Consider the following 11,989-nt stretch of genomic DNA (forward strand, 5'->3'; position numbering starts at 1 on the left):
ATACCAATAAGACATTTTCCTGTGTTATTCAAGGTTTATTCAAAGTCATATTGCCCTTAATCAAAAGTGCCTTGAAGGGCACCACAGACCACCATGACATCCACTGGTCTGAACCCAGCAAAAAAACTATCCAAAAGTTCAAAATGGAAAGAAGAAGAAACCTCGGGAAGGGGCCAGAGATGTGAGGACCCCCCCGCCTGGGTGACTGGCTGCCAAGTCGGTACAGTTATTGAAATATAAGTCCAGTCCGTTGGGGGCTAGCAGAGGCTCGTAGGAGGTCTTCTTCCATGTCATAGTGGAGTCCAGTCCACCCAGGGTCAATTACGGGTTATTACCTTGCAGTTTTACATGTATTGTTTTTTTGTACAACTTTTACTAAATAATTAGATGATTTCTTACCAAATAATTGACAATATTGTCATTAGTATTGTTTATCTCCACTGTTAATATATCTGTTGGTAAATGGTATTTTTGCAAATCACCAGAGATTATACTCAAGTCCGAGTACCTTTCTTTAACAGAAACATGTAAAAAGTAGTCTTTCAAATAATACTTGAGTAAGAGTAGCATTGAAATGATGTGTAACTTCTGATTTATATAGTAGCTATTTTTTGTTGGTGTTTGTGTGTGTGTGCGTGCATGCATGCGTGTGTGTGTGTGTGTGTGTGTGTGCGTTTGTATGTCTGTGTGTGTGTGTGGGTTCGCCAGTAATGTGAGAATGTGCCTCTTGATCCTCAAGTGCCGCCTTGTCAGCCAAATCACCGTTACACATTACATATTACACGTCACACGTTACATGTTACACATTTCACATCACACATCACACGTTACATATTACACATCACACGTTACACATCACACATTACACATTTCACATTACACATGTCACATTACGCATCTCATGTTACACATTTTACATTACACATTACACATCACACGTTACACATTACACATTTCACATTACACATCACACATTACACATCACACATTACACATCACACATCACACATCTCACATCACACATTTCACATTACACATTTCACATTACACATCACATATCACACATCACACATCACACGTTACACATTACACATTTCACATTACACATCTCATGTTACACATTTCACATTACACATTACACATCACACATCACGTGTTACACATTACACATTTCACATTACACATTACACATCACGCATCACACATCACACGTTACACATCACACGTTAAACATTAAACATTACACATTACACATTACACATCACACATTACACATTACACATCACACGTCACACGTTACACATTACACATTTCACATTACACGTTATACATTATACATCACACATCACACGTTACACATTTCACATTACACATCGCACATTATACACTATACATCACACATCACATGTTACACATTTCACATTACACATCACACGTTATACATTATACATCACACATCACACGTTACACATCACGCATTTCACATTACACATTACACATCATACATTTCACATCACACGTCTCATGTTACACATTTCACATTACACATTACACATCACACATCACATGTTACACATTACACATTTCACATCACACATCTCATGTTACACATTTCACATTACTCCTTTCACATCACACATTTCACATCACCATCTCATGTTACACATTTCACATTACACATTGCACATTAAACATTTCACATTTCAAATTACACATTTCACATTACACATTTCAAATTTTACATTATACGTTACACACTACACATTATTTTTTTCACATCACACATCTCACGTTACACATTTCACATTACACATTACACCTTTCAAATTACACATTTCATATCACACGTTACACATTACACATTTCACTTTACACATCACATGTTACACATGACATACTGTACATTACCTCTTGCACTATATTAATTTATATTATTATGTGTTGTCAACTTTGTACTTTTTTTTGTTGTCATTACCGGAAATAAATAAATAAATGGGGAAAAAAAATACCCATTTCAAATTACACATTTCACACTGCACATTACACATTGTCAGTGTGTGTCTGCCTCACTGCATCAACACACTGCATCATGTTTGCCATGGATTTTTGCACATGAAATAATCAGGCCAGTTGTTTTGGTTTACTGGGCGAGTGCAGTCAGATGTTTTGACTTAAAGTCGTCGGGTTGACTTTTCCGGAAAGGAGTCTTGCTAAAATATCCACATTACTTTGTATTTGTAATTCTGAACAGGTGCCCCCAGCATACTTAATTATTCATAAACAGATCAATAATTGTGTTTATTCATTCATTTAGGTGGCTTGTCATTGGGTAAGAAAAAAAAACCTTGGTCATGTTTTCTTCCTAAGGTTCTTTTATTAAAGTCCACTGCACAATTTTGACATATACAATAATACTAGTCCACATGTGTCGAGGCCTGGGGGCCAGATGTGGCCCGCCAGTTCATTTTATTTGGCCCTCGAAAGCCTGCAAATAATATGTATCAATAAAAAACTGTCATTTTTCCTACTAAATGTATGATTTCTTTCTATTTTGGGAGAAAAAATGTACTCCATGTAATCGCAAATTATGTTACCTTAAATATCTAAATATATGATCAAACTTTTAAAGTATTTTTAAATAAAAATAAATTCTAATAATAATGATTTCAAAGCAAGTTTTAATCAAATTAAGCAATATAAAAGTAGCAATAGATTTCATGGTCGAACTGTGAAATTTACTGTAGTTTTTACATTTTTCTTGAGATGAAAATAACTATTTTTTTAACTGTGCTAAACTGTGGTGCCGTTTTGGCATTTACAGTAATACACCCAAAAATCTACATTTAACAAACTCGAAGCTCAGGTGCCAACATTTTACTGTAAAATGTCAGTTTTTGTTATTCACCATCAGGGCCACCTTAATTTTAACGGGGGCTACAGGGCGTAAGTGTTGCAGAACCCCCAAACCTCAACACTCCCAGCCCCCTGGCCCGAAAACAAAATAATTTTACTCAACAGAGCGGCAACAATGCAAAAATATAATCAATTTTAAATGAAATTGTGTTCATGAATTCATTACCTTTGACTGTAGCTCAATTGTTAGCACGCTTGCCTCTCACACCGGTGACGTGCGTTGGCGATCCGCTCAGAGCATTAGGGAAAAACAAAACAGCCGAGAGAGAGAGAACACAATCACTTAACCGAAGCCGAGTGGTTTGTGACTGACAGCCCAATCATTGCATTCCGCCATCAACATCAGGGGACCCTAATCGGGTGGGGGCCCCCGGGCTTCAGCCCAGGTAAGTCTCATCACCCCAGGTAATTTAGTTTTCCTGAGAGTATTTCAGCAAACTTTTTCAGCAGGCTTTTGGGCAAACTTTTACTAAGAAATGCTTTGAGTCTGGCCACTTTTCCAACCTGAGAGGAAAGAGAGAAAGTGCCCAAAGATAGGTGTGCCAAGCTTATGGCATTGTCATGCCAAATTTCTTCCCCCCCTACCAAAACCTTCCCCCCGGAAGAAACTACTTGAAGGACCCCAATGAGGGTGGAAGGACCTTAAAGCAGCCCACACAGCTGCCTGTTTTAAAAGCATTATAATTGGCTGATTGTCATAGGTGGAAAAATATCGGTGAGGAAAAAATATTAGCATTCCAGCATGCTAACCTTTCGAGCTATTTTTGCATTGCTAATTTTGCAGCTGTAACCCTTAAGAGTCATATAACTTGGTGTTGTCACACCCTCATTGGGGTCCTTCAGGCATTGGAGGGGCTGTCACGCCAAATTTCTTCCGGGGGGGAAGGTTTTTGTAGGGGGGAAGAAATTTGGCGTAACAGCATCATATTAAAAAAGACTGTAATTGCTGCAAAAGGTGCATCAAAAAAATAGCCAGGAAAAACCTGTGAATATTTTTTATTTATTTTCAAAATAAAAAATAATCACATTGTCATCATGGGATATTGTCTGTAGAATTTTGAGGACAAAAATGATTTTATTCCATTTAAGACTAATACCGTAACAGAAATAAAAGTGGAAAAAGTGAATACTTTCTGGATGCACTGTATTTTATTGTAACTGTATGCATGTTCATAATAAACGTAAACCGATCTTTTAGGGATGGCCTGGTATTTACCTTTTTTTTTGAGTGACAAGCGGTAGAAAATGAATGGACGGCGATCAGCTGCCGAGCTCAGTGCATCTTTAGCGCAGCTGTGCCCCAGTGTTTACATGGCTGAAGATTGTACTCACCTGAAATATTCATTCAAAAGGGATGCACACTCAGGGGAACACAATTATATTTCCATATTCCTTGTTACACACACACACACACACACACACACACACACACACAAACGCAGGAAGCACATTAAATATCCAGGAGGGTGCGTGTCTTGCTAGAACGCCCCCGCTAATTTGAGGGCAAACTGCCACAAACGCGTCTTCTATCTAAAGAGCCAAGACGCTTCTAAGATAGTTTTCTTCTAAAAATAAACAAAGTTTATTCCTCATACCATTACCACTGGAGGACTAGAGGAAAAATGAATGGCTCAGCATGCTACACACACACACACACTAAGCAAGACCACATAAGAACCTAAACGCTAAAGTTCCGATGTAAAGGAGGGGTGATAGAGCCTTATGTCAATACAATCAATTCCGGGAATGGTATCAGTATATAAACACAACTAAAGTAATTAGATCGATCGTTTTCTTGTTCTTATTATTAAAAATCTTTATTTGGTTGTTTTTAGTAAATCTCTGGATTAGGGTTGTCCCGATACCTACATTTTGGTAGCGGTACTGGTACCAAAATGTATTCCGGTATATAGGAACACAGTGTGTGTCAAATACTACTTATTGAACTTCCATTGACATTGTTTAATTGGCACATTATCTTAACTGGGGTCTTTAGTGAAGCCATGTTAAGTGGCCAGGGTCTTATCCCTGGATCAGGCTATTAGCAGAAGGTTACGGTTAGAACAACCGGGGCACAAGTTGTCGAGCAAACTATCTGAACCGTGCATATTTGTGTCCACCTTCAAAAACAAAACCTGAACAAGAATCCCGGCCCGGTCCCTGGCTGACTGGGACTTGTGTTTTTGACAGCAGGGACTTGCAATGTTCCAGGATCAGTATTAGTATCAAAGACTGCTGCCACCTCTGACCTGAGCATTGTTGACGTTGGCGTGATAAGATAAGGCCTATCATGCACCGGGGCGATAACCGGAGGATGACGACAAGGCACGATTTCAGTCTCTTGTTTTGATGGCGGGCTGTGTTGACATGTAGCCTTGGCACACTGACCAGGCCGTATTAGCATCCACGCCAGTCACCGACCGCCCCGACATACAATTTCTGACAAGGGACTGATAAACTGAGGAATTGTTTTAATCCAGCTGTGTTCTTGCTTTCCTGGCAAGGCATTTTTATGTTTGGTTTTATTTTTTGGACAATCAGTTCCTGTTCCTGCTCTTCCTTGTTTGTTTTATTACCATACTTGCCAACCTTGAGACCTCCGATTTAAGGAGGTGGGGGGTAAGGGCGTGGTCAGGGGTGGAGCGGAGGCGTGTTTGGGGGCGTGGTCGGGGGGCGTGGTTAGGGTAGGCCGTGGTTAAGAGGGGAGGAGTATATTTACATCTACAATTCACCAAATTGAGTATTTCATTTACTGTATACTATATGTATATATATTTTTATGTATATATATATGCATATATATGTATGAAATACGTGACTTTCAGTGAATTCTCGCTATATATATTTATTAAATATATAAATAAAATAAATAGTTGAATTTCAGACGGCACCTATCAAATACACTGTAATAAAACACAGTTGTTTACTAAATGTACTGTGCTTGCTGGTTACTAAAAAAAAAAAAACAACAACACTTACCTTTCACTATTTGAGTAACCTTTGTTCTGCCATTTGCGTACTGGCAAGAGTCACTTGCCGTCAGGTGCGCAACTTCACATAAATCGTTGGCCAATCAAAAAGCAACCCCGTAACGCTATAGCCAACATTTACCAGGAGATGGCGACAGACAACATAGAATCACTTTATTACAGACGGCGTCGCTATGGCTGTACTTCCTCGTTTTTCTGCTTTGTCTCGTGTGTGCAGTTTTTTATTAAAATCCGTAGATGTTTTAACGTGATTGGGCAGGCAAGCTGTTTAAATAGTGGGAAAGTGGACGTGAAAACAGGCTGTCCCCACTCGGGTCTGCATGGAGCTGGAGGGGGCGTGGCCTCCGGCTCCGCTGAATTTGGGGAGATTTTCGGGAGAACATTTCTTCCGGGAGGTTTTCGGGAGAGGCACTGAATTTCGTGAGTCTCCAGGAAAATCCGGGAGGGTTGGCAAGTATGTTTATTACCATAGCAACTCATTAGTTTTCACCTTGTCCTCATGTCACGCCCCTGTTTGCAATTATCATGTCTATTATTTAAACCGGTAGTTGCCAGGAAGTCAGCCTGGCGACTTTATACCTCAACTCTATTCATGCCAAGCCATGCTGTTTAATCATTCTGTCCATGCCACGTAAGTTTTTGGTTTGTTAAGTTCTGCCTTCGTGCTTTGTATGTTTTCATAGCCAAGTGTTTGTACCTCCTTGTGAGCGCCTTTTGTTTGCCTTTTTTGTTAGTTATAGTGTTAAAGAAATAAATATGTACCTTTATTCATGTCTCGCTCGTGCCAACTTTCCTTTGCATCGGAAAAATAATCCAAATCATAGTCCAAGTCCTGACAAAAATATGCCAGCAAATTTAACAATAAATGACAATTACTGGGCATAATCTAAGTTTGTTCTTTGGCTTCATTGGATGTGTAAAAAGAAGAATAAAAACCAGTTACCACTAAGGGGACCTAGAATTATTCTCAAGTACCGCAGCCGCTAAATTTCCGAATGAATAAATATATTTCCATATATTGGTCTCCGTTATATACGTTGTGAAACGAGTTATTTGCACAGAAATGCCTGTAACACAGCAGTAAAACGGCTGATCGAACAAAACAGAAGCCGTTGTCACAGACTCACCAGCTGCCTAAGCTAGCTCTCAAATCAGCTAAACAGACTCAGTAACTCCACGGTGACATTTTTGGTGAATTTGTGAAACGGAGACGATACAAAAAGAACGCCATTGTGAGTTATCAATACTAACCCAGACACTCGTAAACGTGTTAGCATATTGGCTAATGCTAATGACACAATTTTCATTACATCACGATAACACGTACAAATATGCATTAAAAAACTCATACAGACATCACACATGACACAGTTTAGTCAGTATGAATTGTTTTAGTTGTATTGGAAAACTTACAATGTTGCATAGGAAGGCTACGAATGACTTGTAGACAGAACAGCACTTGTACATTCAGTTGAAAGTACTTAACAGAAGGGAACTTTTAAAATAGGGCACCACAGCACAAACAATAACACACCTTCTTTGTGTATCTGTTTGTGTTTAATGAAAGCTATTTTTGAACACAAAACATCATGGCTGTTAGCGAATAAAAATACATAAATTAGCTGCAACATTTTATAAGCCGCAGGGTTCAAAGGGGAGGAAAAAGGAGCAGTTTATAGTACAGAATTTACAGCATATCCTATTTCAAATGTGCATGAAAACAATCCTACAAATGGGACGATTTAGTAAATATGAATAGTTTTAGTTGTATTGTAAAACTTACATGTGTTGTATGGAGTGATGAATGAAGAATCCATACGAGTAGAAAGGCTATGGACGACTAGGAGATGGAAAGCACTTGTGCTTCCGGTTGAAAGCACTTAACAGAGGTTATTATTGTAGACTTTCAATGACACACCTTTTCAGTGCCTCTGCTTGTGTTGAATGAAAGCTTTTTGTTGAACACAAAAAAATGATGGCTGTTCCTTAAGAAAAATCCCATAAATTAGCCGCACCGTTTTATAAGCCGCAGGGTTCTAAGCGGTTTATAGTCCGGAATTTACGGTGTATCCTATATTACAGGCATTGGAAAGCATAGACCTCTCCATTCCAAATGGGATGGACCAAGTGAGAGGAGAGTCGTTTCAATGATTCTGTCTTTGAAAAAGAAGGGTTTGATAAGAAAAAATAGTAAAAGACTCAAGCAATCTATATGTCCATTTTCTACTGCTTGTTCCTTTCGGAATCGTGGGGGAGCTGGATCCTATCCCAGCTGCATTCGAGCGGAAGTTTTTGAAGTAATCATGGCCCAGGATGACAAAAACATGCATTTTAAACGACAAAAACATTACTTTTATTTGCCTTTTGTTCACCCTTTCTGTGTCCAATCTGACCATGGAAAAAAGGACATTTAAAATAGTGTTAGTTATCTACCGATTACTCAAAAATTAACTAATATGATGACAAAAGACTGAATAATTTTCAGAAGCAAAAAATATACTACGAGAACTTGTTCACCTTAGGTTTTTTTAAGTTACTCTATTGTTTGGACTCTAAAGCACACTTAAAATCCTTAAATTTTTCTCAAATCTTGACATTGCGCCTTATGTCTGGCATAATTCTGGTTGTGCTTACCGACCTCAGAGCTGTTTTATTTTCTACATGGTGTCATGATAAGTGTGACGAGTAGATGGCAGTCACACAAAATAGATACATGTAGACTGCAATATGACGCCAGTAAACACCAAAACTGTAAAAGTTCCATCAAAAATAAAGAACATTACACACAGCACTCAAAAATCCGTCAAAATGTTTTTAGTAGGACTTTGAAGCCGCACCACTTGATTGATTGTTGACCCATCAAGGCTACCGTAGTCCGAGATACAAGTATTACTATGGTGTGTGTATAAGGACTGCAAAATGACACCCATTAGCAGACATTATCTGGTGTTTTGTTTCGCAATATTATGCAAAACCAATTTTTCTTACCTACTGGTACCTGCTGATGTGTATTTGCGATCTGCATAAGTCCTGAAAATTTGCGTGGATCCGCCTTTGTAGTCCGTGCCGACACCGTAGTCGATAAGTTTCTTCTTCCTCTGCTGTTGTCATTTCTAATAGATGGATAGATAGATAGATAGTACTTTATTGATTCCTTCAGGATAGTTCTTTCAGGAAAATTAAAATTCCAGCAGCAGTGTACACAGTTGAGATCAAATAAAAAAAATAAATTAAAAAAAAGTAAATAATGGGGGTTTAAAAGGAAACAAAATAGAGAAATATTACAAAAAGAATAAAAACAATGTTTTATATATATAAAATAATATAAAATAGTGTAAAGTTCTTACTTATATCGGTCAGTAAACTCGCCATGAAAGCACTAAAAAGTAGTGAGTTTACATTATCCACCCAAGGAACTTTAATTACTAGAGAGTTCCGGTCGGACGCTTTTTCACGGGACACATTTCCGGCGTTGTTGTTGTTGTTTTTACGGATGAGTAGATGCTGCTCCAGTTATTGATTGAAGTAAAGTCTGAACGTCATTGAAACAGTTAGCGCCATCTTTTGACACTTCTTCCACTTTCGTCCTTGCACGCTACACCGCTACAAGAAAGATGCCCACAAAAAAGACTGTCAGAACGCGACCTGAAGATGAAGCACCATTACATGTTATTTAGACCACAAGGAAGTATTTTACATTTATATAAATAAATCATAATATGACTCCTTTAATGCGCCTTTTTCATGCTTTATAATCCGGTGCGCTCTATGGTCCGGAAAATATTGTATGTTTATACTTAAATTGTTTCTTCAAATGTGCCTCCATTGTTTGCTTGAAAAACAAAACCAGCTCCAGATATGAATACATTACAAAAGTTAAGAAAAAAAACGTGTTCACACCGCCGGCCGATTCGGCGAGGACCGGAATTAAAAGTAGCAATATCGACTCTCCTTGTTGACCAGGCGGGACTCGCCAATAAGCCCGTGTTGCTGACGAGACACTGGACGCCGTGACAAGCTGTTTGCTATTCCACACCCACGGCAGCACGGCCGGGGTCACTTTGACAAATCCAGTCTGGGGAAACCTGAGCCTATCTTTCCAGCAAACATTAGCGTGCGAGCATGTGTGTGTGTGTGTGTGTGTGTGTGTGTGTGTGTGTGTCCTGGGTGCTGGTGGGGATTCACACAGCTGGCCTGCATGGGATGGCCTCGCTTCTTACTGGAGGTCAACGCTTGTGCTCTAATGTCAGTGACAGAGTGTGTGTGTGTGTGTGTGTGTGTGTGTGTGTGTGTGTGTGTGTGTGTGTGTGTGTGTGTGTGTGTGTGTGTGTGTGTGTGTGTGTGTGTTCCTGTATTTCTACCCTTCTTGGGACATGAAGAAGGAAAAGTATCTTCCATATAAGGAGGTGTGAACAATTTATGACATAGATCAGGGGTGTCAAACTCAAATACAGAGTGGTCCAAAATTTAAAACTGTACAAAAAAGCCGCGGGCCAAGGTTGAACAAATGAGCCTTTTAATAGGGACCCAAACAAGTTTTGCATTGAATATTAAACAAGCAATCAATCAATCAATGTTTATTTATATAGCCCCAAATCACAAATGTCTCAAAGGACTGCACAAACCATTACGGCTACGACATCCTCGGAAGAACCCACAAAAGGGCAAGGAAAACTCACACCCAGTGGGCAGGGAGAATTCACATCCAGTGGGACGCCAGTGACAATGCTGACTATGAGAAACCTTGGAGAGGACCTCAGATGTGGGCAACCCCACCCCTCTAGGGGGACCGAAAGCAATGGATGTCGAGCGGGTCTAACATGATACTGTGAAAGTTCAATCCATAGTGGCTCCAACACAGCCGCGAGAGTTCAGTTCAAAGCGGATCCAAGACAGCAGCGAGAGTCCCGTCCACAGGAAACCATCTCAAGCGGAGGCGGATCAGCAGCGTAGAGATGTCCCCAACCGATACACGGGCGAGCGGTCCATCCTGGGTCTCGACACTGGACAGCCAGTACTTCATCCATGGTCATCGGACCGGACCCCCTCCACAAGGGAGGGGGGGGACATAGGAGAAAACAGATAAGAAGCGGCAGATCAACTGGTCTAAAAAAGAGGTATATTTAAAGGCTAGAGTATACAGATGAGTTTTAAGGTGAGACTTAAATGCTTCTACTGAGGTAGCATCTCGAACTGTTACCGGGAGGGCATTCCAGAGTACTGGAGCCCGAACGGAAAACGTTCTATAGCCCGCAGACTTCTTTTGGGCTCTGGGAATCACTAATAAGCCGGAGTCTTATGAACGCAGATTTCTTGCCGGGACATATGGTACAATACAATCGGCTAGATAGGATGGAGCTAGACCGTGTAGTATTTTATACGTAAGTAGTAAAACCTTAAAGTCACATCTTAAGTGCACAGGAAGCCAGTGCAGGTGAGCCAGTACAGGCGTAATATGATCAAACTTTCTTGTTCTTGTCAAAAGTCTAGCAGCCGCATTTTGTACCAACTGTAATCTTTTAATGCTAGACATGGGGAGACCCGAAAATAATACGTTACAGTAATCGAGACGAGACGTAACAAACGCATGGATAATGATCTCGCCGTCTTTAGAGGACAAAATGGAGCGAATTTTAGCGATATTACGGAGATGAAAGAAGGCCGTTTTAGTAACTCTTTTAATGTGTGACTCAAAGGAGAGAGTTGGGTCGAAAATAATACCCAGATTTTTCACCGAGTAACCTTGTTTTATTATTTGGTTGTCAAATAATAAAACAAAGTTTATATAACTTTATAGTCACATGCAAAATCGAGTTTCAAATTATAATAATAATGATTCAAAAATATCAATGGCATATCAAATAAAATTTAAATAAAAATTGGGGAGGGCGGGGTTTGGTGGTAGCGGGGATGTGTATTGTAGCGTCCCGGAAGAGTTAGGGCTGCAAGGGAATCTGGGTATTTCTTCTGTTGTGTTTATGTTGTGCTACGGTGCGGATGTTCTCCCGAAATGTGTTTGTCGTTCTTGTTTGGTGTGGCTTCACAGTGTGGCACATATTTGTAAAAATGTTAAAGTTGTTTATACG

The 11,989-nt window shown here is 39.7% G+C and overlaps 2 protein-coding genes across 3 annotated transcripts in view; both read left to right on the forward strand.

The window, feature by feature from the left end:
- cntfr (ciliary neurotrophic factor receptor) overlaps positions 1-11,989 on the forward strand; it is a 723,314-nt gene that overhangs the window by 148,840 nt on the left and 562,485 nt on the right. The gene's annotated exons all lie outside the window — the stretch shown is intronic.
- Positions 719-11,989, forward strand: part of LOC133536635 (dynein heavy chain-like) — a 15,369-nt gene continuing 4,098 nt past the window's right edge. Inside the window, 1 exon segment of the mRNA XM_061877254.1 lies at positions 719-1,295. Coding sequence (XP_061733238.1) covers positions 719-1,295 — 577 coding nt within the window.

Source organism: Nerophis ophidion, linkage group LG17, assembly GCF_033978795.1.
Source record: "Nerophis ophidion isolate RoL-2023_Sa linkage group LG17, RoL_Noph_v1.0, whole genome shotgun sequence".
In the NCBI taxonomy this organism is placed as follows: Eukaryota; Metazoa; Chordata; class Actinopteri; order Syngnathiformes; family Syngnathidae; genus Nerophis; species Nerophis ophidion.